Here is a 26935-nt window from a genome sequence, read left to right as displayed (position 1 = left end):
ACATTTAGGTCGCTGTGGCCATGGAGGGAAGCCACAGCCCCGGGCCGGCACCCTCGCAAAGCTTTGCAGGGTCCGCCGAGCCCCGAGCCAGCAAGGGAAGGGTCGGAGCCACCCGGGGACACACCCGGACACACCGGGGGACGTCACCTGCTTGGGGACAGCCGCCAGCCCAGCGCCCGCTCCCAGCCCCGCTGCTCTGCCTGCTCAGTGCCTTCAGATGGAGCAGTGGGGAAACTGAGGCAATGGGGAAACTGAGGCACGGAGTGATGGGCGGCGCTGTCCCCCCAGGCGGGGGGTGCCCGGTGCGGTGTCACCCGCGTGTCCCCGTCCCCGCCACCCCTCGCACGGTGCTCCCGGGCCCAGCAGGTGGCGCCCGGCGCCCGCCGGTGGCGGCGGAGGGGGACGGGGACCGGGGGGGACCGGGGGGATCCGTGATGGACCGGACTGGGCTGGACTGGGCTTGTCTGAGCTGGGCTGGACTGGGCAGTGCTGGGCTACACCGGTCTGACTGCACTGGACTTTACTGGGCTGTGCTGGTCCATGAAGGGCATTGCAGTACTGGGCTGGACTGGGCTGGACTGGGCTGGACTGGGCTGGACTGGGCTGAACTGGGACAGCTTCCTCCCTCCAGGGCCGGTGCTCCCAGTCCCCCCCAACTCCCGGTGCTGCCGGCTGGGGCAAATCCCGTGGCCGCATCCACGGCGGGTGAAGAAAGGAGGGTGCTGGGGTGAAGTGGGTTCACACACACGCTGTGATGGGAATCTGTCGGTTCCTGGTGGACTTTGTACCTGCGTGTGTGTGTGTGTGTGTGTGTGTAACAACTCAGTGCAGGAGGTGAAAGCCCCACTGTGTTTTCACAACATTTATTGCCCTTTCTAGAAGGAACTTGGCGTTGGAGAGATGCAGCATCATCAGTGTCCCCAAGGACACGCACAGCGTGTCCCTCCGGACCCCAAGGCTGGACGTGCCGGGTGCTGCATGGGCAGAATGCTGCTGGTGGGAGCTGTGTGCGTGTCCCAGGGCACCCCAGCTTCCCTCCAGCCTGTGGCTCCTGACATTCCCAGGGGCTCCCAGACCCTTCATGGCCCTTCCTCCGTGCACAGACCTCGTTCCTCATGGGCACTGTGTCCCCCAGCTCTGTTTTTCTCGTGTTCCCACAGCCCCTCCTTGCTTTAGCCAGCTTTTTGCTGGAGTTGGTGTCTGTCTTTCAGGAGGAAAATGTCCCCAGCTGGGTCTGTGGGGGCTTTGGGAAGGAGCGGGGATTCCTCCAGGTGGCATCCAGGGTGTCACCCTGAGCTGGACACAAACACTGAGTGACCCCAGTGCTGCCCGGTGCTGGAGCCACTTTCCTGCCTGTGGTGTCAGCGTCCTGTGTGAGCTGGGCAGCCCAACAGGAACTGGGGTGATGGCCAAGCAGGGGGGACAGAGGAGAAAGAGCACTCAAAAATCGTCCCCGGCAGCAGGTGATGCCTCCTTGTGACTTGTCCCCTCTTCTCCAGTTAGCTTTGCCCTGGTCCCCAGGCTGGTGGCACAGCTGCGTGTCGCTCCTTAGCGCTTGCCCCGGGGGATCCCCCAAACCCTGCCCCTCCCGCCGGGCCAAGGACGGCGCTGGGAGCCCCCGGGACGCTCCTGGACACAGCGAGAAGCCCCAAGCCCGGCGCACGGCGTGGCTGCAGGTCCAGAACCCCGGGAGCGACACCGGGGACCACCGGGGACCCCCCTCACCGTGTCCCCTCGGGGGGCGTGGCATTGGTAATGACCACGCCCATTATGCAAATCCTCGCGCGGCGATTGGCGGAGGCGCGGCCGGGCTCCGCGGCCGGGCTATAAGAGCGGGGGAACAATGCGCCCGCGGTCCCGGCTCGGGGGCTGGCGCCGGGGTGGGGGTCCCCCCTCATCCCTGGGGCTGCCCCTCTCCTGAGCGCCCGTTCTTCTCTCGGCCGCTCCTTTCCCCGTGCCGAGATGGAGTTGGACTCGTACCAGCACTACTTCTACGATCACGACGCCCAGGAGGATTTCCACCGCTCCACGGCGCCCAGCGAGGACATCTGGAAGAAGTTCGAGCTGGTCCCCACGCCCCCGTTGTCCCCGATGGGCACCCCCGGAGAGAAGGGGTGCTGCTCGGGGGCGGAGGAGCGCCCGGGATGGCTCTCCCGGTACTGCCTCGCCGGGGAAGAGCCGGAATATCTCATAGGGACGGGGCAGATCTTCGGGAACCTGAGCGCTTTCATCCTCAAGGATTGCATGTGGAGCGGTTTTTCAGCGCGGGAGAGACTGGAGAAGGCGATGACAGAGAAACTTTCCACGGGCACGCAGAGAGCCACCCCGCACAAACCATCCTTCGCGCAGGATTTTGGGTTCAGCAGCTCCGTCAGCGAGTGCGTGGATCCCGCTGCCGTCTTCCTTTGCCCGCTGGCCGAGAGCAAGATCCCCGCATCCTCGGGATCTGAGGGCCAGAGCGATTCCGGTAAGGGATGGAGCCGCTCCTCCGCCGAGCTGCCCGGTGCCCCCGGCCTTGCTGGAGCCACGCGTGTCCGCACATGTGTGTGCAGGGAGTCTCCCAGCCGGGCTGCGCCTTTGTTGAGGCTCCCAGCGAGCCCCGGTCCCGGCCCCACGAACAAAGCGGGCTCGGCTGTTCCCCTTTCCGGCTGGGTTTCTGTTCAGGAAACCCCTGTCCCTCTCGGGAGGGTGCGTGGGGCTCCCTCCGGCCCCTTTCCCTCGTCCCGGCCCCACGGAAACCTCGTGGGAAGGTTGAAGGGCAAGTTTGCAGCTCACCCTGCAAAGTTTGGGGGTTTGAGCGTTGCGCTCCGCGCTCTGCCAGCGGCTCGTAAATTCGGCTGCTCCCCCTTCTTCCTCCCACGGTCCACCCGGGACGGGCTTCCCTCGGGATAAAAGGCAAAATATGTCCCGGGGGCAGCAGGTTTGGGAGCTGCGGCGTGTCCCCGCAGGCGGTGGCTCGGTCGGACGGGCAGGAACAGCCGCCCCGGCTGCGGCGTGTCCCAGCCCAGCCCCGGGGCACGTCTGCCTGTCCCGCGTGGGGTGTGTGGGTGTGTGTGTGGGTGTTTACAACACGGGGGGATCGGGCTGAGACGCGGATACCTCCGAAACCCACCCGCCAAGGGCATTGTGGTGCCGCTGCCCCTCATCTCTCCAATCTCACGCCAATTTTCGGCGCTTATTTGCAAACACCCTCCGGCTCTCCGCAACCCCCCCGCGACCCGTGGGGGCCCGTGCGATGTTTCCCTGGCTCCCGCGGAGGCCGGGCTGACTCGGCTGCCGTGGGAGCGCTGAGGCGGTGCCGTGACCCCGTTAATAAATCTGCCGGTGGCCGCCACCTGCGCCGGTGAGTCACGGCGCGGGGCTTAATGCCATTAGTAGCCCGGGGACTGTAAGCCAGGTCGCGGGCGTTAAGAGGCTTAACCCAAATATGCGCGGGCCTGGCGGGGGCCGCGGGGATGCCGGTGGGGTCCCGGGAGGGTCCCGGTGGGGTCCCGGGGGTCCCGGAGGGGTCCGGCCGCGCCACGTGGGCGCCGAACAAAAAGCAACAGATTGCAAACAATGAGAGGGGCCGCGCTGATGGACAGGAGCGCGGACCAATGGGATGGCAGAACAGCCGGCCTGCCCCGTGGGACAGCCAATGAGCGCCTCTGGGGGGCGGGGTTAGGCGGTGTGAGTTTTTATTAATGAGGTTGTGTGTGTGTACACGGGGCTGAGACCGCGCGGGTTGTGACACTGCTGAGTGTCCCCCAGCCCAGGAGCTCCACTGTCAGGGGGGTTTGGGCTCCCTGGGCTGAACCCCAAGGCCTGGAGGGTTTGGGGTATCGGCTGGGGCCACTATCAGGAGCTCACCACTGGCCCCCTCACCGGATAATGGTGGCCAGACCTCTGCCCACGATGCTGAGGGGGGTGGTTTGAGCATCTCAAGGGACCTTTAGCAATGGCTATATTTTCCCCCAAAGTCTAGGAAAAAAGTTGGAGGCCCATCCCCTGAAGTGAGAGCAGTGGTTGCGGATGTCCCCAGAGCAAGCTCCCTGCCACTGGGCTTTGCTGGGACGGGACAACTGCAGTGGCAACAGGCAGAGTGCTTTGGGGCCAATTATGCTTTATTTAGGTCTTTCTGTTTCTGGGCTTGAGATGCCTTTGAGGTTCAGAGTCTGCTCTGGGACCTCTTCACCTCTCCCTCCCTCCCTCCCTGCTCGGTGGGGGATTGTCCCCTCTGTCCCCGGGAAGCCGGGGCTGAATGGGCTTTATCACTTGTGAAAAGTAACAAGTCACCGAGGTGGGAAGCTGCAGCCGAGGGAGACAAAGGCTAGTTCTGCCCTTATATCCCTCATTTACAATTCCAATGGGCCATGAAAGCTCCCGACCGGGATGAACTTTGGAACTAGGCTGTCCCAGCATCCTGCTCCTCCAGTTCCCCCCCACCTCGCAGGAGGGCTCGGCTGTTTCTTTCCCGATGATCCTTTATGATGAACACACGTTGCTCCTGGTGCTGAAGTGAGGTGGAAGTAAAGCCTCCCAGTCCAATTCTGGGGGACCAGGCGCATGAAAACAGGGAGGGAATTCCACTCCTTCCCACGTGATGGTATTGGAAGGGCACTTAAATCACTCAGTCCCTTCTGGAGGTCGCAGAAGAGGTCGCAGAGTTCGCAGTGCAGGGGCAAACTTCAGTGGGGAGGTTTTCCAGGGAGCTGTGGGGCACCCATAGAAAGGTGGTGAAGAGCACTGGGCATTCCCAGCTGATGGGGGTTTGTTCTTTCTTTGCCATGTGAGCAGAAGGTGAAGAGATCGACGTGGTGACGGTGGACAAGAGACAATCGCTCGGCCTGAGGAAGCCGGTCACCATCACGCTGCGTGCCGACCCCCTGGACCCCTGCATGAAACGCTTCCACATCTCCGTCCACCAGCAGCAGCACAACTACGCCGCCCGCTCGCCGCCGGACTCCTGTCCCCCTCCCGAGTCACCCCAGCAGGACCAGGAGGAGGATGAGCCACCCAGCGCTGTGGAGCCAGCCCCTGCCGTGAGCCTGCCTGAGCCTGGCTTGCCAAAACCCAGCAGCAGCCCCGGCTCGGACAGCGAGGACGTGGCCAAGAGGAAAAACCACAACTACCTGGAGCGCAAGCGGCGCAACGACCTGCGCTCGCGCTTCCTGGCCCTGCGGGACCAGGTACCTGGGCTTGCCAGCTGCCCCAAGACCCCCAAAGTGGTGATCCTGAGCAAATCCTCGGAGTACCTGCAGTCCCTCATCAGCGCCGAGAGGAGGATGGCAGCCGAGAAGCGGCAGCTGCAGCTGCGCCAGACCCAGCTGCTCAAACGGATTGCTCACCTTAAGGGGCACTAGCAGCCGGTGTGCCCCCCACTCTGGTCCCCACAACCCCCCAGCTCCTTCTCAATTTGCACAATTTTGAATTTTTTGGTTGCTTGTTGAACCGTTGGCCCCGGGGGCTGGAGCACGTGGCAGTGGCTGCGGGAACGGGTCCAGAGCAGAGACCCATCCCCAGCATCACCTACCTGGGGTCGGCTTCCTGGCGCTGGGTATTCCAAAATTCCCCTTGTCCCTGCTGTGAAGCTTCCTCAGTGACTGCTCCAGGTCAAGAGCTCGAATTTCTTCCCCCTCCCCACCACCCCTCTCTGCCATTTGCCACTGACAGCATTTCTGGGAGCTACGCCTGGGCATCCACCTCACCTTAAAAATCCCAAGCAACCACGTCTGCCTTGGCTCCTGGAAGCAGGCAGACACAGAGCCCAGCACGGGGCTGTCCTCTGGAGGGATCCCACGGAGATGGTGACGGCAGGATGTGTCTCACAGCACCCCCTGGGCAATCCCCTTGCTCGGCTGGACCGTACCTCACTTCCTTGTCACTTCATGCAGTAGCTGGTCCTGGATTTTATCTTCTAGAAACTGCTGCTGTAACTGCGAGTCTTATACTGGAGGCTGTGTTTTTATACTGTATTTTTGTACCACTTTTTGAGAAGTATTGGTAAAGAGTTTGCTTTTTTATATATATATAAATATATAAAAACTTTTTTTTTTTTTTAAGGGGGATTTCCTGCTGTGGGGGAGGGCTCAGTCCTGCTGCACTTTAGGGAGATCAGGAAGGGGCTGGTTCCTGCTGGACCCTCGAGCTGAGTCCTCGCAGAGTCCATTCACCCCCTTGCAGCTCTCCAAACCACCCATTTGCAATAACAGGGAATTTTATCCCTTTCCCATCCTTGTGAGCATCCTTGTGACCCTTTTTTCCCCCACCTTTGTGTGTTCTTCTTCACCAGCAGCCACTTAAAATCCCCAGCAAAGGTTGGGCTGCGCTGCCTTCCCTGTCTGTGCCCTCCTGCTGCCCGGCCTGTGGGGGGATGTGGGTGGCAGAGTCCCCTGTCCCCTCCCAGGGGTGCTGGCAGGGGTGGTCCTGCAGGATGGCACCCTGGGGTCCCTGCTGACCTGCTGAGAACTGTTAGAGTTAACACTGGTTGGATTTAGCACTTTCTTCATTACCTCATACTTCATAAATAAATAAGTTTGCAACAGTCTGGGTTGTTTTTTTCCGTGCAGTTGGCTGTGGGTTTCCATGGGGGGGCTGCTCTGGCCCCTGGGTTTTGGGGTACCCTGGTCATGAATAGAAATTAATCTATTTTGCACCAGGGTTCGGCTGCACCAAGACTGAGCTCTTTGTCCTGGCTTTCTCCCAGCGCTCCAAGAAGTGGTGGTGGTGCTGCGGCCAGGGAAATGAATCACCTGGATTATTTTTCCTCCTTTTAAGTGGTTTTATTGGCAAGGAAGGGCAGGCTGGGCTCGGAGAAGGCTTTGATGTAACCATAAACCCCCCTAATGGGGTTTGGGGCAGGGGGTGTGGGGCCATGGCTGTCACACAGGTCAGGGGCTGGGGCTGGGGCTGGAGTAACCCTATAGGGAGGGGGGGAATGCAATCCACCCGCTTCCAGGGGCACCAGAGAGCTCCATATCCCAGATCTGCCAAGTGGATGAAATTATATATACATGTGTTCTCCCTGCTGCCCCCAAACCTGACGCCTTTGGGTTTCCTTTGTCCTGGCAGCAAAAGCCTCGCTCTAAATGCAGGAGGGACGTGGGATTATGTTACTGCTGAGGAGTCAGGAGCGAGGAGCTGCTGCTGCTGGAGCATCGATCACCTGGGGGAAACCAGCCTTAAATAGCAAGGATGGCACACAGAAGCCCTTAAACACCCATCCCTTTGGTTCCAGCAGCGTTTCACACTCTTGTGTTGCATCACACGGTGTCACAGCCTTTCAGAGCTGCATTAAAAGGTGCTCTCATGACCCACAGCTTAACCAGGGAGCGGGCTGACCTAAATCTGACACCTCGCCCATGCGCAGGAAACAAAGCCCAGCTGTACCAGCCCCTCAAACGGTTCTTTTTGTGGTGTTTTTGTGACACTCACAGTCTCTGTTGTCTTTTCTCAGCTCAAGGTGACCCTCCCGAGAAGGTTATTTTGTTTTTTGTGCTGAAGGAAGTTTAGAACATTAATCATCTTCCTTGGAAGTGATGAGCAGATCCACGGACTGAGCTGAGACGGGAGATGTCCCCAAAGCCCAGATCAAACTGAAGAACTGCGTTGCAGTTTGTAAACACCTTTGAGTTCTCCTGCCTAAAGCCCGTGTCCATATGTATCTACCTGAAACTTCCCTGGTTACTGGAGCACGTCTCCTCTCATGTTGTCACGGTCAGGATGAGGGAAGGAGACTGACAGTGCTATGAAGTGAACAAAATAAACACACAGGGCTTTCCTACTCGCTTGTTCAGCTCTGCAATTTATGAGTGTCAGCTGCAATCATCGCAAGCCGGCATTGCCAGGGCCTGAATTCGTTATTTTTTAATGCACACTGCCCTGCTAACACCCTGCTCTGTGCTGTACCCCCCAAACCACTTCTGCTTGCCCACCACATCTTCCCTCCCGTCCCTGCGCTGGCCCGGGGGTGTCGTGGGCTCGATGCCGCCTTCACGCCTGGGCTGGCAAATTTTTAGGACAGTTTCCCGAGGCAGTGATAATCCCTTCCCTGCCAAGGGGGGCTGGCTGCCCACACCCCCCTGGCCCGCAGCCTCCCTCTCCCTGTTGCCATGGCGAGGGATGTGTGTTGCCAGGGAGAGCAGCACCGTGGAGGTGCCATGGCAACAGCCTCTCCTTTTCCCTCCCCTCTGTTGCCACGGAGACAGCGGCCCGCTCCCCATCTCCTGTTGCCGTGGCGATGGGAAGGACGAGCCTCAGTGGAAGCTGCGGTCGCCATGGCAACAGCCTCCTCTCCGTTGCTAAGGCAGCAGCCCCCTCGCATCATCCCACTCTGCCCCGTTGCTATGGCAACAGCCCCACGCCTCACCGCTTTGCCCCGTTGCTATGGCAACAGCATCCTTGCCACTCGGTCCTGAGAAAGGCACCACGGGGCAGAGCCCCACGTGTGGACAAGGGCGTGAGGGGCTTGGAGGGGTAACGGGGGACCCGAAAAGGGGTCGTGGGAGCAGGGACGGGTTTGGGTACCCGGGACCCGGGGAGAGGAGCGGGCTGGGTGCGGGGACCCGCGGCAAGGATGGGGACACAGAGGCACGGAGGGGGCTGGGGAGGGGAGCCCCGGCGGGCACGGGCACACGGAGCTCGGGGCCCGGCCCCGTCCTCCCCGCGGGCGGCCCCGGCCCCGGTCCCGGCCCGCCCCCGTCCCGCCCGCCCGTCCCCGTCCCCGGCCGGGCCATGGCGGCGGCGGCCGCGCTGTGCCTGGGCCGGGCCCCGCGGCCGCCCAGGCCGCTCGTGGTGATCCTGGGAGCCACCGGCACCGGGAAATCGGCGCTGGCGCTGCAGCTCGGGCTGCGCCTCGGCGGGGAGATCGTCAGCGCCGACTCCATGCAGGTACGGCCGGCGCCGGGCACCGCGGAGGCCGCGGCCGGGCCTGGGCCGGGGAGGAGCCGCGCCCGGAGCCCCGGCGGGTCCTGGGCCTGGGTGTTGGGAGGCGGCTCGGCTTCCAACGGGGGCGGCCTGGGCTGCACCGGGAGGGGTCTGAGCTCTACCGGGGGTGTCCGGCTTGTACCGAGGCCTCCCGGGCTGTACCGGGGGGGTCCGGCCTGTACCGGGGCCTCCCGGGCTGTACCGGGTCCGGCCTGGGCTGCACCGCGGAAAGTCCGAGCTGGGCCCGGTCGGGGCCTGGAGAAGCTCAGCCCCGGAGGCTCCGGGCAGGTTCCCTCCGGTTTACCCCGGTGTCCGGGTGCCTGTAGGGGAGAGCGCTGGAGAGGGATGGATCCTGCCCGCTCAATGCGCTGCCGGTGTCCCTGTCCTGTCCCCGGTGCTCCTGTCCCTGCATCCCTGTCCTGTCCCTGTGCTCCCGTCCCTGTATCCCTGTCCTGTCCCCAGTGCTCCTGTCCCTGCATCCCTGTCCTGTCCCTGCATCCCTGTCCTGTCCCTGGTGCTCCTGTCCCTGCATCCCTGTCCTGTCCCTGGTGCTCCTGTCCCTGTATCCCTGTCCTGTCCCTGGTGCTCCTGTCCCTGTATCCCTGTCCTGTCCCTGCATCCCTGTCCTGTCCCCAGTGCTCCTGTCCCTGCATCCCTGTCCAGTCCCTGTATCCCTGTCCTGTCCCTGGTGCTCCTGTCCCTGTATCCCTGTCCAGTCCCTGTATCCCTGTCCAGTCCCTGTATCCCTGTCCTGTCCCCGGTGCTCCTGACCCTGTATCCCTGTCCTGTCCCTGGTGCTCCTGTCCCTGTATCCCTGTCCTGTCCCTGTAAGCCTGTCCTGTCCCCGGTGCTCCTGTCCCTGTATCCCTGTCCAGTCCCTGTATCCCTGTCCTGTCCCCAGTGCTCCTGTCCCTGTATCCTTGTCCTGTCCCCGGTACTCCTGTCCCTGTATCCCTGTCCTGTCCCTGGTGCTCCCGTCCCTGCATCCCTGTCCTGTCCCTGTATCCCTGTCCTGTCCCTGTATCCCTGGTCTGTCCCTGGTGCTCCTGTCCCTGTATCCCTGTCCTGTCCCTGCATCCCTGTCCTGTCCCTGTATCCCTGTCCTGTCCCCGGTGCTCCTGTCCCTGCATCCCTGTCCTGTCCCTGCATCCCTGTCCTGTCCCTGTATCCCTGGTCTGTTCCTGGTGCTCCCGTCCCTGTATCCCTGTCCTGTCCCTGCTGCCCCTGTCCCAGCTCTGGTGTCCCTGTCCCGGTGTCCCCGTCCTGTCCCTGTCCCGGTGTCCCCGTCCTGTCCCTGTCCTGGTGTCCCCGTCCTGTCCCCATGGGCAGTTCGGTCCATGTGAGCAGCTCCTCTGTGTCCCCTCCCTGCCCTGTGGGCTCTGAACACGGCAGCACAACCAAAACTGCCGAGTTTGTTTGAAGCGTTTGTTTAAGTCTCCCATCCCAAATAAATTCACCTTGTCGAATGAAACCAGAGCGAAGGTGTTTTAATTTTAACCCACCAGAAGCTACACGGAGCTGCAAAGGGTTATGTAAAGGGATGGAGCAGCTGGAGTAGCTTGGTACACCAGGCTGGTGTCCTCTGGTCTCAGCAAAGGGACACCAAGAGATCTGGGGAAGAATATTAAAAATTATCCTTTCTACTGGCCAGTGTTTGTGGTCTCATCTCTCACTGCAGGCAGCAGTATGGAATATATCAGTGGTGTGGTTGGGATAAGTCAACAATGAGGAGCAAAAACTCTTTTTTTTTGATCTTAATTTTGCTCAGCTACAAGAGCTTTATCACAGGATGAACATTTCAGCCACCACAAGAATAACAATTTCGTTGTTGTTTAGCAAAATATTTTCCTTACTGATCTGTGCTTTCACTGTTCACTTCCTGTAGTGCCTGAACTTTCCATCAAGTTTAATGTTAAATGTATTTATTATTCTATAAAAAGGTGTTTTCTGCCAGCAACACCCTTTGTGCTGCTCAGAGATCAGCTCTCGCTGTCCTGTGCCCACCTCCCTGTTTTCTGGTCACTTTGTGTCCCAGTGAGCTAAATTCAAATTCTCAGTGCCCTGAATTTGGGGCAAGCAATCAGAAAGCAATTTTATGGAATGTTTCCCTTAAGCTCTTGGGGAAAGAGCAAGGTCTGAGCTGAACTGAAATCCTGAGAGGGGGCAAAACGTGAAGTGTGGGAGCTTTGGCCATCTTAAATATTGGGGAAGTGGCTGCTGACTGGAACGGTGCTGTGGCCATGAGGCTGCTGCTGCCTCCCGAGCTCTGCAGGAGTGTTTGGAGCCTCCTGGCACACTGTGGATCCCTGCTGGTGGACATTTTGGGGCTGAATCCCCTCTGAGGGATATTTTGGAGCTGAATCCCCTCTGAGGGATATTTTGGAGCTGAATCCCCTCTGAGGGATATTTTGGAGCTGGTGGATGTTTCGGAGCGTGCATTTTGTGCTCCGCTCCCTTCAGGCCCCACCATGGGAATGCACGCGGTGCGGGGAGGACCCTGCTGCAGGCGCCCGATGGCATCTGGGCTCCAGTGCCTCTTGTCCTGCTTTCCTTTTAATCTCATTCTAGCGTGACTGTGGAGCCAGGGCCGGGCAGCTCGGCTGCTTTATCCCGTAATGCAGCGTGCTGGCGAGGCGGGGGAGCCCCACCACGCTCCGCTGACCCCCGGTGCCCCCCAGCCGGGGCTGCTTTGTTCCCGTGGCGTGTCCCCCTGCCACGCAGGGCTGGCTCTGCCGTCCTCACGGGAGGCTCGCCGGGCTTTGGAAATCCCATTGCTCATTCGGGACTGACAGCTGCCAGCGAGCGTGTCGCCCTGTGTGCATTCATTGCTGGGCTCCGAGCAGCTCTGACAAATGCTGGCGGTGTTCTGGGCAGCTGCTGGAGCGGGAGCCAGGCTCGGGAAGGGGCTGGAGAGCCTTGGACCCACCTGTTCCCACACACAGGCACCCCTCTATCCATCTCTATCCATCTCTATCCATCTCTATCCATCTCCAGGGTGTTTTCGTCATGGCTCTGAGTCGCTCTGCTCAAATTACAGACTTAACTGCTGCCTGCTTGCAGCTCAGGAGCTCTGGTTAATCTGCTGGCCTCTTAATCTTTCTTTTTGTCCTTTCTGTTGCTGTTTGTCATCCTAGTGAGTTTTGTTGAGGAGTAAGTAATTCCTTGGAGAGCCGGGCAGGGTGAAGCCAGTCCTGTTTTCTTCATCCCTGGCAGTGAACATGCAGGGATCCCTGTGCCAGCTTGATGAGGGCCCCATCCACTCATGATCCCACTGTCCCTTCTGGATCCCGGTGTCCCTTCTGGATTTCTCCCCTGGGAGTGCTGGTGCAGTTGCTGTAGCACACATTTCCCAGTCAGTGTGTGGAGTCAGGACATCTCCAGAGCCTTTGCTGGCATTGTTCTCATGGCAGGGATCAGGGCAGGGAGTCAGTCATTCTCTCCTTGCACCCTTGCACGGTTTGGGTTCTCCACACCCCTCTCCAGCAGGGCCCCTGTGAAATCCTGATGTTTTCCTGGCCATAAATGGCCTGGATGTGCTTGGTGTCTGTCATTATCACCTTCTCCACTCCTTGCACTCAGGCTGAGGATGGTGCTTTCCCCCAGCGATGACAGAGTTTGGGATGATGCACAGAACTGGTGTCAGAGCAAAGATTTGGGAGAGCCTGGGCTGCAGATCCTGAAAACCGTGGGTGTTTGTGCGTCCTGCCTCAGTTTCCCCACCTTTTCCAAATGTTGCCTTCCAGCCCAGCACGGGGGCTCAGCACAGAGGTGGGAGGACGCCGTCAAGGCTAAGCATCTTTAGTGCTTGCTTGTGTTCCGTGTCTCGGAGCCCGGCTGCTCCAGTCTGCCACTAATCTGTTTTGGGGCCTTAGAAAGCAACAAAGGCTTATCTGAGCCGCTGGCTGAAAATAGAAATGAGTGTCAGGAGGACGTCTCGGTGCGAGGCCCTGCCGACAGCCAGCTGGTGGAAACCTTCTCCGGGCTCACTGCCTGTGTGTAAAAGGCTGTCTTTGTTTCCTCCCAGCCCACACACTGACACCGCATTCCTCCCCTTGTTGCCAGATATTGCGGGAGGCTCTGGGTGTTTAATCTCCAGGAGAACACGGGGATAGCAGCCTGTGTATCCTGGATGTGTCCGTGCAGGGCACTGGGAGCTGCTGGCTGACTCCGAGCTCTCTGTGCCTGCTCTCTGTGCTCGCTGTGATTTCAGTGGGAATTGGAGGAGCTGGAGGGTTGGAAATGGGGAGAGCAGGCACGGAGCCAAAGCTCACTGAATTCAAAGGCTTTCTGTGCCGGCTGGAGGCCCGTGTTGAATGGAGCTGCGGAGCCCAGGGATCAATAGGCTGCCTGCAGCCACGGGGCATGTTGGCAGAGCTGCCTGTGGGCCCGTCCTGCCTGCTCACCGTTCCCTGGGGCAGCTGCCTTTCTGCAGGCTTTGCTTGCCCTCCCTCTCCCCCTGGCTTCCTGCCCCCTGGGCCAGCCTTTTGGGATGGGAGCAGGAGCCAGCCCTGGCTCTCCCAGCTCCAAGTGCCAGAGTTAAGCAAGGTGGGAGCAGAGCTGGTTCAGCAGCTCTAGCAGCTCGCATGACTGCTCCAGGCAGAGCTCGGGCTTCCCTGCTCCACTAACCTGGCATCGTCCCTCGCTGCCTCTCCGTGCCTGCTGTCACCTCTGTGTCACCTTGTCCTCCTGTCTGGGACCAGGGGAGCAGTGGGTGGAGGCCGTGCTGCAGCCGGAGGTTTGGCAGCTTCTCAGAGGGGATTAAGGGGAAATTTATTTCTTGAAGTCTGGCTGGGTGGTTTCTGGGGGGAGGGATGGAGGAGGAAATGAGTACAGCCATTTCCAGTCCTTTTCCCCCTCATCCCGGTTTATCCCATGCTGGGAGACTTCTCTTAAGCAGGAAGGCTCTGAGAACTAAACACATCCTTCCAAAGCACCTCCTTTGCCACCTCCTGCTCAATCCTGGGCATGGCACAGAGCTGGGCTGGCCAGAGAGACTTTACATGCCCTACTGTGGGCTGCCAGCTCCCCGTGCTGAGGAGGGTTGTGTTTGCATGGGAAGCAGGGTAAGGACTGTCCTCCCTTCTCCTGCCTGGAATCTGCTCTCGCTGGGAAGGACTCTGCTGGTGGAACACCAAGCTGTGGCAGCTCCAGCCCTTGCAGCCCCTGGATGTGCGGGCTGGGCTGTGGCTGGTGCTTTACACAGCCTGGAGGGTGGATTTGCTGCATCTTGCTGGGATCCAGGTTGCCTTGGCTCTTTGGCTCTTTACCAGGAATGCTGCAGAGGAGTTGGTTTGGGTGGCTTTTCTCCCTGCTCCGCTCTCAGCTGAGGGCCAGCATCTCTCAGCAGTGCTCTCACAGGCTGTGTGTCCCCAGTTTGTGAATGAGGACGTGTGGGATGCTGCTGGTTGTGCTCACCGTTGTCTCCTGGTATCTCAGCCAGGACAGTGCCCCATTCCCCTGGCATCACTGACCTGCTGCCTTCTGTATCCGTGAGGCTCAGGGAGAGCAGGCAGCACATCACAGGCTTTTGAGCTGTGCATGAGCTGAGATTGTTTGTGTGTGTTTAGGAGGCTCCATGTGTGTTGCATCCACAGAGATCTCTGTGTGCTGCAGAAAGGAGTGATCCTTGTCCCCACATGAGACTCTGTGCTGTGCTGGAAACCTTTGGAGAGCAGCACACCTGAGCTTTTAGCTGCAGCAGCAGATGAGGAGGTGGCAGCTTGGGGGCCCTCGTTTCAGAGCTCTCTGCTGGGCTGGTGACACTGCCCAGCCTCTGACTGCACTGTCCAAGAGCTCAATCAGCCCTCCCACCCCTAATTACAGGGTTGTATCAAACCAGGAAAGCAGTCACGAGCGGTTGGACTCAACGGTTCATCTCCCTTGGGCAGGACAAACACCAGGGAGAGGCAGCCTGGCCCTGGCAGGAGCAGGTGCTGGCAGGATTCCTGCTGCCCTTCCCAAACGTGGCACGTGCCTCTGCTGTGCCCCTGCCTGTCCCCTGCCTGTCCCAGACACCAGCAGGGGCTGGGAGGGGTGGCTGGGACAGGGGGAAGCAGCAGTGATCAGTGGGTCACAGAGGTGAAGGACAGGCTCTTCTCTTCCCCAGGTGTACAAGGGCTTGGACATCATCACCAACAAGGTTTCCCTGCAGGAACAGCGACTCTGCAGACACCACATGATCAGCTTTGTGGATCCCCTTGTCTCCAACTACACTGTGGTGGATTTCAGGGACAAAGCTGTGCCTCTGATATCCTCTCATGCTGCAGCCTGCCTGGCCGAGCAGGAATGGGCTTCCCCCCTCCATGGCCAGAGGGATCAATGATTGGGCTCTCCACATCCCAACTGACTCTGTTTTTTCTGCTGGTGAGAGGGGCTTGGGGCTTCTTTTACCCAGTGACCCTCAGCACAGCCCAGGGAAGGTCTGTGCTGAGTGTTGCCCTCAGGTGTCCCTGAGTTTTGGTGGTGGCTGGCAGAGGTGACAGACAGTAATGAGAAATGAGGTACACCTCTGACCCTGTCCTACAGCCTTGCTGGTTCCCTGGGGCTGGGAGAGTGGGATCTGAGCCCCAGGCTGCTGCTCCCACAGCCTTCCCCCCCTGCTCTGCATCTGTGCTTACGCTCCTTGACTCTGGCACATTGAAGATATCTTTGCCCGGGACAAGATCCCCATTGTTGTGGGTGGAACCAACTACTACATCGAGTCCCTGCTCTGGAAGGTCCTTATCAACACCAAGGTACCGTGGGGGGCTGTGAATCCCTTCAGGAAAGGATGAATCCCACGTTTAGGGCAGACTTCCTGCACGGTGCTGTCCCTGCTAGAGAGGGGCAAGGAGAGACCTAAAGCCCCTCCTTCACCCCATTGTTCTGGGGGATCTTGCTGCTTACACTGGCCTTGCACAGGGTTTGGTTCAGGGCTGTCCTGTGCCCCACAGGAGAAGCCCAGCAGTGCCCCCAGGCTGGAGAGTGACAGGAAAGTGGAGCTGGAGCAGCTGGACAGTGCTGAGCTCCATCGGCGCCTGAGGCAGGTGGACCCGGAGATGGCGGCCAAGCTGCACCCCCACGACAAGCGCAAGGTGGCCAGGTGAGCTTGGCATGCCAAGGCCAGGAGGTGCCAGGGCCCAGCACCCCTTCCTGAGGGAATTGTGTGCCTGGGAGCACGGCAGGATGAGCATTCCCACCCCAGGTGAATGCTCCTGGTGCCTGGGGACCTCGGAGTGCTGGTGCTGGGGGCTCCCTGGGATCTGAGCCCTTTGGCCACACAGCCCCAGCCTGAGCTGCCTCTGGGGTGCTGTGCTGTGCTCTGGGGCTGCTCCTGCTCAGTGCCCCAGCAGCAGCAGGTTTGTCTGGAGCTATTTAAAGAGCAAGCTGCCCTGCTGGCTGAGTAACATAGTTGAGCTCTGTGGGAACAGCAGGGCAGCAAGACCAGGCTTGCTGCTCGGTCCCAGCCGAGCCCTGGCCCCGGGGAGCAGAACACCGCCCACCCCATTCGCACGGTGCAGGGGGATGGAGGGTTGGGCACCAGCACAGCTCCTCCACCTCTCTCCTTCCCTGCCAGGGCTGGGCTGGGCTGGTGGTAAAGCTCCAGAGCAGCATCTCAGCGCTGGTCCCTTCCCTGCAGCCCTGCCTGGCTGGAAAGGGCAGGGCTGGAGCCAGATCCCTGTCCCCTGCAGGGCTTGTCCCGCTGCCAGGCAGGAGTGGGTGGCTGTGCTCTGGGCTCCTTGGGTGCCAGCACTGCACCCCCAGGACCTGGCTGTGCGTGGATGCCGGGCACGGGACGGGGCTGGAACCTGCCCTCCCCCCACATGAGAGGGTTGGATCTCGGCGAGTGTCTGCGGTTCCCTTTGCTGGAGCCCCCGGGGCTGCTGGGGGAATGGGAACGCTCATCCTCACCCAGCCTTTGAGCTCTGTGTGTCTCTGCTTCCAGGAGCCTCCAAGTGTTTGAAGAGACAGGGATCCCCCACAGTGAAATCTTGCACCAGCAGCAGGAGGAGGAAGGTGGGGGGCCCTTAGGTGGGCCCCTGAAATACCCACATTCCTGCATCTTGTGGCTCCATGCAGACCAGGCAGGTGAGAGCGGGCTCCTGGCTGGCTGAGGAAGGGCTGGCTCCCTGCTCCTGCCCCATCCTCCTCCCTGGAGAAGGCAACAACTCCTCTGGCATCAGTGGGTGTGACAGAACTCCCTGACCTGCTGGGCTCTGCCTTCCTCAGGTGGAGCAGCAGCCTGGCAGTGCTGACTCGAGTCCTGGCAGGCTGTGCAGGCCCTCAGGACACGGCTCCCCGCGGCTCAGCGTGTCCTGCTCTCCTCCTGCAGCTCTGGATGCACGGCTGGACAAGAGGGTGGATGACATGGTGGCTGCGGGGCTGCTGGAGGAGCTGAGGGACTTCCACCGCCGCTACAACCAAGAGAAGGTGGCAGAGAACCGGTGGGTGAGCAGCCAGATCCTCTCTGCTCCTCCCTCTGGAGGTCTCCCACTGTTCCACAGGAGATGGCTGTGACCCCTGCCTTTGGTTCTCCAGGCAGGATTACCAGCACGGCATCTTCCAGTCCATTGGCTTCAAGGAATTCCACGAGTACCTCATCAGTGAAGGGAATTGCTCACCCGAGACCAGTGCCCTGCTGCTGGAAAAAGGTGGGAGGAGCACCCTGTGTGCCCCCCAGAGCTCCAGGTGACACCACAAGATGGTCTAAACCAAGGTCACAGCCCCAGCTGCGCCTTTCTCTCTGCATTTCCCACTTCTGCCAGCCCAGAGGGGCAGGGACTCCTTTCCCAGTGCTTGGAGATCATCTCTGAGCACACCCAGAACAACCCCACCCTCTCCTCAGAGCTCCTTGCGAGATGCACAGGGTACAGGGTGAGCTGGGATCTGGAGCAGGTGCACTTGGGTGATGGGAGCCCAGCTGGGGTGTGAGAGCAGGGCTGGAAAACAGGAATGACACAGAGCTCAGCATGCCAGCAGCACTGTGGTGACAAGGAATGTGTGCATCAGTCAGCAGGGATGCATCCTTTGGTGGTGTGTTATTCTGGAATGTCTGGACTGATGTTGGAGGGGAGCTGCTCTCTGCACAGGGGGGGAGCCCAGGCAAAGTCCATCTGTGCCAAGGAGGGTTCAGTGTGGAGGTGAAGACTGAAGGAACCACAGAAATGATAAAAGGCTTGAAAACAAGTCTGATGCAGAAGGAGCTTGTTGTGTCTGCTCAGGAGATGATTAGGAGGGATTTGATAAGCCTGGTACTAAATATTGAACAGTTGTAGAATGGTAAATCATCCTCTGCTGGGTGGGATGAGCAGTGCAGGGCTCCATTTGTGCAGAGAATTGGGCATTGTGAGAGCAGTGCAGCACTTGAACAGGTTGTCCTGCCTGCTAAAAGCTTCAGGGTGGAGGGTTTGCACCCTCTGTTTATTCAGGGATGTTTGGGGTACCTTGTCCAGCCTTTCCACGTTGCCACTGCTCCTCCACTGTGTCAGGGCTCAGCCTCTTCTCAGTGCAGGCACAGACCCCCAGAATGACAGTAAGAATAATTCTCATGGTGCCACCCAGAACAAACTTCTTTCTTGTGTGATTTCCCTCCCCTGGAGCCTACAGCCTCTTCTCACTGACCTTTGGGGTTTTTTTTTTCCTTTTGTTCCTCTGTTCCAAAGGGATCCAGGCCCTCAAGCAGGTGACAAAGAGATACGCCCGGAGGCAAAACAAATGGGTCCGGAACCGCTTCCTGAAACGTGAGTCCTCTGTTCCCAGCTCTCCTCATGCCCCACTCCAGCTCCAGAGGGGACACTGGTGCTTTGGGGCAGCCTGTGTCTGGGACTCTGCACCCAACCAGCCCCTCCAGGAGCCACCCAGTGTCCCCATCCACCCACCCAAGAGGTTCTGCCTCCCCCAGTTCCTTCCCGCTGGTTTGGGTTGCTCAGCGGATCTCCTGCCCCTCCTGAGGCGTGTCCTGCCCACAGCCTCTCATCTCTCACTCAAGAGCCAGCTGTACCCCTGTACCCCAAACCCTCCCAGCAGCAGAGGGATCAAATCCCAAGCAGAGGCTCAGCCCCGTGTCAGGCACCGCTGGATGATGATGATGATGATGATGATGGTCACAACATCCCTGCAGCTGAATGCTCCTGGGGGGCTCAGGGAGGGCGTCCCCACGCACCCACACATGCTCCTGGCTGGGAGAAAAGCCCATTTGACAGCTGCCCTCCAGATTAGGAGCAGGAGCCCCGTGGCCACGCTCTCTGCAGTGGCAGGGAGCCAGCAGGACTTCCCCATCCCAGCCCCAGCCTTGGAGCAGGGCCAGCAGCAGCAGCTGGGAGCCGGGCACTTGTTGAAAGGTGCTCAGTAGGGGCAAAACAACAATAAAATAAATAATAAAAAAAAGAAAAAAAAAGAAAAAAAAAGAAAAAAAAAGAAAAAAAAAGAAAAAAAAAGAAAAAAAAAGAAAAGGCAGGGAGAAACTCGAGTCAAAAAAAAAGATGGGCTTTGAAGGAGGCACAGGAGCTTTGCCAGAGCCATGTGCTGGGTGGCTCAGCTCACCTTTCTGGTGGCAGGTGTGCTTCAGATGGGCCTGTCAGGGGCTTGTTTGTGGGCACAGCAATAAAACCAGCACCTGCTGGGGGCTGGCACACGGAGCCTTTGATGGCTTTGTCCAGGCAGGGACAGCCATGTGGCCACGGAGGGCAGGTGAGCCATGGAGAGCAGCCAGGTCACCCAGGGAGCAGGTGCTCTCTGATGGCAGCTGTTTCACCCAGTCCAGGCTGCAGCAAGTGCCCTGTGCCCTGGCACTGCACCAGGAGACACCAAAGGGGTGGCTGTGAACCTGTCCCTTGTCATTAGTAAAGCATCTCCTGCCATGTCCTGCTGCCCCTGCGCAATCAGTTCCAGCTCTGAGTGGGAATCTGCGTGCTCAGATCCCTCATCCAGGCTCCATGTCTGCATTCCTTGTAAGCGTGGTGGGGTGGCTTTGTGCCTGGATCCAGCTCTTTCATCCTCCCAGCCTCCTGTGGACCAGGGCTGGGCTGAGTTGGTTGTTGTTGTGATGGGCTGTTGGCATGCTCAGATTCCAGAACACTCTCCCAAGGGCAGCCAGCTGTGAAGATGCTTCCCTGAGTCCTGAGGTGTTCCTGCTGCTTGCAGGAGGGAATTTTGGCTCTGCAGAGCCTGGTGCTGTCGGTTTCTGAATGCTGATAGGAAAAAGCAGATCCCTCTGCTCCCCCTGGGTGCTGGGGCTTTCTGGTGCTGAGCTGCCTCCTGTGTTTCTGTAGGTCCTGGGCCCAACGTGCCCCCAGTTTATGGCTTGGAGGTGTCTGATCTCCAGCGGTGGGAGGAGGATGTGCTGAAACCTGCCCTGGAGATTGTGGAGAGCTTCATCCAGGTACTGGGGAGTTGTGCTTCACACTGGCTGGCTTCTCTGTGGTCTCCAGGCCCCCTCAGCTGGCACACAGTCTCTCTCTGGAGCAGGGCTGGCTGTTCACATGCCCAGCCTTGGCATTTCTTTGCAGTAGCAGAAGTTTGTTGTCTCAGCTGAACATTTCCCCCAGTGCTGCACTTGGTAAAACTCCAGTGTCTGTCTTGCCAGCCTCTACGTTCCCATCCCAAACTCTATGGAAATGAGCACAGGCAAATGTTGATGGGGCTGATTTGAGGCATTGTTTGATCTGCAGGGCCGTGAGCCCCCGGCAGAGCCCCTGAGGATGGAGCGCGATGAGGAGGAGAACAAGCGGAGCCATCGCGCGTGTGAGCTCTGTGACAGACTCATCATCGGGGACAGGGAGTGGGCAGGTAGGGCCCAGACAGGCCCCAGGAGGGCTGTGGGGCTGTGGGGTGGTGCAGCAGCTCCCCTGTGGCCGGATGACCCCCAGCTCATGATCCTGGCATTGTTTGCAGCCGTTTGCTGTGCCACAGGAACCATCTGTCAGGATTCCCCCCTTCCCTGGGCTTCCCCCCCTTGGCCAGCACCCAGTAAACACAGAGAGCATCACACCAGGGATCTGTGTGAGCCTGTGTTTAGTCAGGGCTCCTGGTCCTTCACAACACTCTGGATGCTTTCTCAAAAAGCACAGAGCAAATCTCTCTCCTCTAAAATTCTGCTGTGTAAATGAAAGTTACTTAATGTTTTTAATAGTTTGGTGTTGCTCCAATATTTCCTATTTGTGTGTGGGTTTTTTTTTCCTTTTTAAACTATTCCTAGCTGTAATAGTAATAGGGATTTTCTATTTTCAATAGACTTACTTTAAAAGAGCTCAGCTGGAATCAGATTAAGTCAGTGAATTTATCTGTGCTGGGAGGCTCATGCTGAGAGCCAGAAACAAAAAGTCATGGAGAAACTGGCTGCAGAAATGAAACTGGTAAATCTCCATGTGTTTCCCAAATACAGGATGTGCAGGGTCATGGTTTAACCCCAGCATCTGAGCCCCCCACAGCCACTCACCCACTCTGTCTCTGGGAGACAGAATTGCAAGGGTGAAAGTGAGAAAATTTGTGGGTTGAGTTAGAGTTTAATACAGAACACAAAGTAAAACAAGGAATTAATTCACTGCTTGCCATGGTTGGCCAGATGCTCAGCCATCCTCAGGAAAACTGGGCTCTAACATGGCTTTGGGATGACAAACTCCATCATCCCCATGTCCCCCCCCTTTTCTTCCTCCTTCCCCCCAGGAAGTGTGAGCCGTATGTTCTGGGATATCCCTGGGGTGAGCTGGGGTCAGCTCTCCCAGCTGTGTCCCCTCCAGCCCCCTGTGCACCCCTCTGAGTTGCTCTGAGAAGCAGAAAAGGCCTTGACACAGTTCCAGAACTCTCAGCAATAACAAAACATCCCCGAGTTCTCAACCCTGTGCTCAGCACAAATCCAAACACAGCCCCAGACCAGCTACTGTGAGGGAAATCAACTCTGCCCCAGCCAAAACCAGCAGACGCAGACACAACCAAAGATAAATTTCCCAGGCTGTTGGGTTTGAGGAGTTGCTTATTCCTGACTGGGAGCTGGCTCTGAGTAGGAGGCTCCTTGCAATGAGATCAGTTAAGTGCAGTTGTTATTTTAGCCAGTCTCAGCTGTCTCAGGAGGTGCTTTGGAGGAGCTCTGGCTTGTCCAGAACTGAAATCTCTCAGGGTCCCTGTCATCCTTTAGGTCCAGCAATTTCTGTGATTAAGTGGGAGCTCCTCGAGGTCCCCCCAGATCCCACAGCTCCATGTCCTTGGGGATGTCATCCCAGATACCAATCGATGGTGACAATGCCTCCCTCAGCCAAGACCAGCTGTTATTCTCTGTGTCCAGCTGAACTGGGCTCACATCCCCAGATGGTGGGAGAAAAATGCTCCAAATCCTGGGTGCTACTTGTGCTTGCAGAATGGAAAAGGAACAGTGGTGGGAGCTGGGTGGATCTGCACTCTTGCTCTGTTTTCTTAGGTCAGGTGACAGAGAATTTTGGGAACTGCTTTCCCAGTGCCCTGCTGGCTCTGGGGGATTTTAAGATTGTATCTGATTTTACAATTTATGTGGACTTCAAGAGCACAACTCCCCAGACAGCAGCAGCAGCAGCAGCAATTGGCACTTCCTCAGCCACTGTAGCTTTGGTGTTGCTTGTGACAAATTGCAGGAGGTGAGACTTTATCTCAGGCTGAGGGTGACCCTCCAGCATTGTGATAAAGCAGCAGCTTTGCATGTGATTTCATCCTTTGGCAGAAAAAGGATGGCTGGAAAACACCTGAGGGCCTTGATTCAGCCAGCACATACCCTCATTTAATTAAGGCCCTGCTTGAAAAGTTAGTGCTTTAATTGCTGCTCTGATCTCTTGGAAATGGCAAAACCTCCCAGCCAAGATGGTCAGACCAAGCCTCCCCTGAGATAAAACCACTGATAAGGAGGTTTGGCTGTCCTTAAGGATGTGATTTCACCGAGAAATGCAGCTCCTGCTGCTCCAAGCCGAATCCCTGGGATTACCCCTCTGTTCCCATCTGACTCCTGCTGTGGTGCTTTCATGGCTGGGGCACTGCCCTGGAGTTATTCAGAAGTTTAATTCTGCTCCAGGCTTTTCCCTGGCTGCCCTGTGGGATGCACAAGATATTGCCAGTGCTGTGGTGCAGTCCTACAAATGATCCTGGCAGTTCTCCACCGGGAGCAGGGAATTGCACAACCTCACCTGCAGCCTGCAAAGTGCCACCTCTTGGGAAACACATCCCCTCTTCCCTGGAGAGGTTGGGAGCAGACTTTTTGGGAGTGACAGCCTGCAACCTTCTGCTTACACAGAATTTTTCCTTCTCTCAGTTCTTCCTGAGATGGTTTGGGAGCTTTATCCTCTTCTAAGCCCTGACAGTTTGGCCTGGAAGTGTCCCAGGCTTTGGGAGTTCACTTTTGGGGAATGAATTGTGCAGGAGGCTGGGAAGGGAGGCTGCTCTGCCCTGCGTGGGGGTTGGGCTGTTTCCTCCTCCAAATCCCACAGATTAAACTCTGTTTCCCTCTTCCTCCAGCTCACACACGGTCCAAATCCCACCTGCACCACCTGAAGAAGAGGAGGAAGCTGGAGGCGTCCGGAGGGACCGTGGGGGACAGTGGGGACGCAGAGACCTCGGACGAGGATGGCAGCCTGCCTTTGCCTTAGGCCTGGAAAAGGGAGCAGCTGTGCATCCACCTGCGTGGAGAGGAAGCTCCTTAGTCCTGGGCAGTCCTGAACCGAGGAGCTGAGTCATTTTTTATTTTTTTTTTTTTTGGGATGAGGCAGGCGTGTGATGGCAAAGGCTGCATGGGATCCTCTTCATGTGGCCTCACCCCGCTGTGTTCCCATGCTCCCCCAGCCCTGCCTGGAACGGGCTGTGCCCCGGGGCAAGGCTGCTGGGAGCATCCTCCCATGCAAAGTGTGAATTCCTGCCAGAGCTGCATCCTTGGAATGGCTGAGCTGCTGGGATGTGGTTGTGTGGATCTCAGAGACAGAAATACCCTGACTCCTCCAGCTTGGCCGGGAGTGCAGCTCCGGAGCCCAGCGAGCTCTGGCTGCCTTTATTGTGGAGAGGATTTTTTTTTTTTTTTGTTCTTTTATATGCAAATAAAGTTGCAGGATTATTGTGGCTTCCCCTCCCTGTTAACAAGCGCGGTTTCTTTGCTCTCTGATTCTACCTGGCCCCGGTTCCCTGCTCTGGGCACAGGGCAGGAGATCCAGGTCTGGCTCCTTCTCCCAGTCACCTTTTCCACAGCTCCTGAGGGAGCTGAGCAGATGTTCCCAGCGTGGTGGGGGCAGGGAGCCCTGTGCACACAGCAGGTGCAGGAGGAGCTGGCACCTGTTAAACAGGAACTTGGAAATGATCTCATCGAGTTTGCAACAGATGAGCCTGTCCTAGTTAAGGCAGAATTCCCAGGGGGTTACACTGTGGTTTGGCACAGGGAACCGGCCCTGAATTTGAATCTGAGCTACTGAGCAGCAAATTCCTGGTGCTGTGTCTGCCAGGCAGTTGGTGTCCCAGTGTTGTTCCTGGAGGATGTGAGTGCCATTTGTGCCTGGAATGCTGCTCTGGTGAAACCAGGACAGCCTTTCCAGGGCGTTTGGGATTCTCCTGGCAAATGCGAGCCTGGGAGGGTTTGAGGGTTGGTAGAGCACAAGTTTTTCCTTGTGCTGTGCCATGTGGCAAGAGCCAGGGCTCATCCTGCCAGGGAAGGGCTGCGTGGGTGGATTTCCAGCATGGGCTCTGGAGATTCCTGCTTTGGTGGGGATTAGATTAAACCTCCCATTTGTGTTCCTCAGCGTGGAATTATTCCTGTAGCACCCCGTGGGGCTCGGGCTGTGTGGGAGCTTGGACTGAAGGGAACATGCAGGGAAGAGCTGGGAATTTGGCACTGGGCAGAGCTGGGCACCATCTTTGGAATGCTGGGCACTGTGGTGCTGCTGGGTCTTTTCTCCAGCCCAGACTTGTTTGCCATCCATGCTGACTCAACCCATGGATGTGGGCTCAGCCCAGTGCTGGAGGACATGGCCAGGAGATCGTGGCATGGAATTGTGTTCTCCCAGCCTGCAGAGACAAAGTCTGAGCTGGGAATGAAGCCCCATGTGCTGAGCTGGTTTGTGACAGCTCTGAGATGTTGAGTCATCTCCCCAGGCCAGGCTGGCATGGCCAGGGCAGTGCTGGGAAGGAGGGCTGGGATTATCTGCTCCGGCTCCTGGGTGCAGTCAGATGTCCATACTGTTAGAGATGGATTAAATATCCTTAATCGGTTTAATATGAACTTTGTTATCCCCACAGATTCATGTTATTCCTCTTCCACGGTAGCCTGTTCTCTTCAGGAGCCTGCTGGGGATGGGCTGTGCTGGGCAGGGGCTCCCAGGCCTTTTCCCCCTTGGTTCCCAGGTGTTCCAGGTGAACAGGGTGTGCCACAACTCCTTGTCCACGCAGTGGAGTGGGAGGTGGAGGGAGGATCCTGCCAGCACCGTGCTCCAGGTGGGTTTTCTTCCTTGGAGGGGTGGGGGCTGCCATTGAGAACAGTTAATTTCAGTTAATTTAAGCAGAGCCAGGGAGCATCCCTGCCGTGGGTTGCTCTCTAAGGGAGGTCACTCTCCTCGCTGTGTTGTACCTCTGCTGTGTGAAGGTCTTCAGTGGGACTGAGCTCTGGGCAGGGTGACACCAGCTCCTGGTGCTGGCACCAGCTCCTGCTGCTCTGGGCCCTGCAGACGGGACAAACAATGCAGGAATCGCTCGCCAGTCCCAGCCGGGGCTCGCTGAGAAAGTTGTTGTGGTCTCAGGTTTCAGGCTGCTGTCAGTGCCGGGAGGTTTGGGGATGGGGAATGGCACTTCACTCCATCTGCCCTCCGCTAATCCCCAGACAAACGCGGCTCTTCCATCTGTGCAGCCGGAGCCGCCGAGCCCATCACACCAGCCACTTAATCTAAATGGCTTTGGCCAAAGATAAGGTCATTAATTACACTGGGATTAGAAAACAGTCCAGCCCCGGCGTGGCGTGGCTCGCCATCCATTAAAGTCCTCGGCACCCTGGTCTGGCTGAGCACGGAGATCCTGAGCTGGAGGAGCTGCGTGTTCCTGCTTTGGGCAGTGCCCTCGCTTTGGCATTTTGTCACGCTGCTGCTGTGCTCCTGTCCCAGGCTGCTGGCAGGGCTGGGTGCCAGGAGGAGCAGAGGCAGATCCAGGGGTCCCCCTGGCACCGTGGGAGCCCAAATCCTCGTGTCCAGCAGTGAGAGGGGCACGGGCAGCAGCTCCTCACCTGCATCCCACTGAGCGCTGCCTCCCGCAGCCCCTGCCAGGGCTCCTCACCCCGCTGCCCCTGACTGGGCCACTGTCCCCAGAACTCAGCTCAGATGTGCCTGTGAGGATCAAGGAGTTGTACATCCCTTTTGGTTCCCTTTTCTTGCCCGGTTTTGGCTCTGAAATGCTCCGACAGGAAATGGTTCCTCCACGCGGCGCTGCCCTTTGCCGGGGTGGCATGTGCCACCTCCTCTGCCCTGCAAAGTGCCGTGCTGGGGACAGTCAGAGCTGGGATGTGGCACCAGTTTGGCCTCACAAGCAAGGGGCACCACAGGGGGGATGTTATGGGCTCTGTGCCAGGGCCCAAGCAGCCCTGGGACACCGGGACACAGCTGCCACCTCTCCCAGCACCGGTGACCAGCTGGTGTCTGTGCCCGTGCTCACGGGTGGCTTTAAAGCTGTCCCTTGACTCCTGTTGGAGGGTCCCGGCTGGTGACGCTGTCCTGGCTCTTCCCAGCCCGGTTCCCACACTGCGGGGACGCTCCTGGGACGGGCCAGGGACCATCTGGGGGACGGTGTCACCTGGGGACATCAGCTCCCGCAGACACGCGGCAGCTGCAGCCACCGCCCTGAGCCGTGTCCCGGCCTCATCCTCAGCTCCCAGGTGGGACCCTCGTGCTGGGGGGATTTCAGGAGGCCCTCGGGTCCATTTGGGCTCAGCAGGGCTGGGTGGCACCGCTGCCACCACGGGCCGGTGGGTCAAAGGGACTTAGGGGGAAACTGAGGCACGGCTGGGGCGCGGAGCGGCTCGGGAGCAGGGCAGGATTTTGGGGAGCCCGCGGCCCATCCGATGCCTTGGCAGCAT

The 26935-nt window shown here is 58.6% G+C and overlaps 2 protein-coding genes across 2 annotated transcripts; both read left to right on the top strand.

The window, feature by feature from the left end:
• The first annotated feature begins 1777 nt into the window (after window positions 1–1777).
• MYCL (MYCL proto-oncogene, bHLH transcription factor) lies at window positions 1778–6514 on the top strand. Its single transcript, XM_058856699.1, has 2 exons — window positions 1778–2467; window positions 4777–6514. The coding sequence occupies exons 1-2, from the start codon at window positions 1963–1965 to the stop codon at window positions 5340–5342; spliced, it is 1071 nt and encodes a 356-aa protein (XP_058712682.1). The 5' UTR covers window positions 1778–1962; the 3' UTR covers window positions 5343–6514.
• A 2174-nt stretch (window positions 6515–8688) lies between these two features.
• TRIT1 (tRNA isopentenyltransferase 1) lies at window positions 8689–23970 on the top strand. Its single transcript, XM_058856698.1, has 11 exons — window positions 8689–8868; window positions 15011–15153; window positions 15542–15638; window positions 15837–15985; window positions 16829–16971; window positions 17216–17327; window positions 17422–17534; window positions 18546–18623; window positions 20154–20263; window positions 20553–20670; window positions 23356–23970. Exons 1-11 carry the CDS (start codon window positions 8713–8715, stop codon window positions 23484–23486), a joined length of 1350 nt encoding a protein of 449 aa, XP_058712681.1. The 5' UTR covers window positions 8689–8712; the 3' UTR covers window positions 23487–23970.
• The last annotated feature ends 2965 nt before the right edge of the window (window positions 23971–26935 follow it).

The sequence above is a fragment of the Poecile atricapillus genome, chromosome 24, assembly GCF_030490865.1.
Source record: "Poecile atricapillus isolate bPoeAtr1 chromosome 24, bPoeAtr1.hap1, whole genome shotgun sequence".
Taxonomy (NCBI): Eukaryota; Metazoa; Chordata; class Aves; order Passeriformes; family Paridae; genus Poecile; species Poecile atricapillus.
This window is presented reverse-complemented; position numbering and strand designations above follow the sequence as displayed.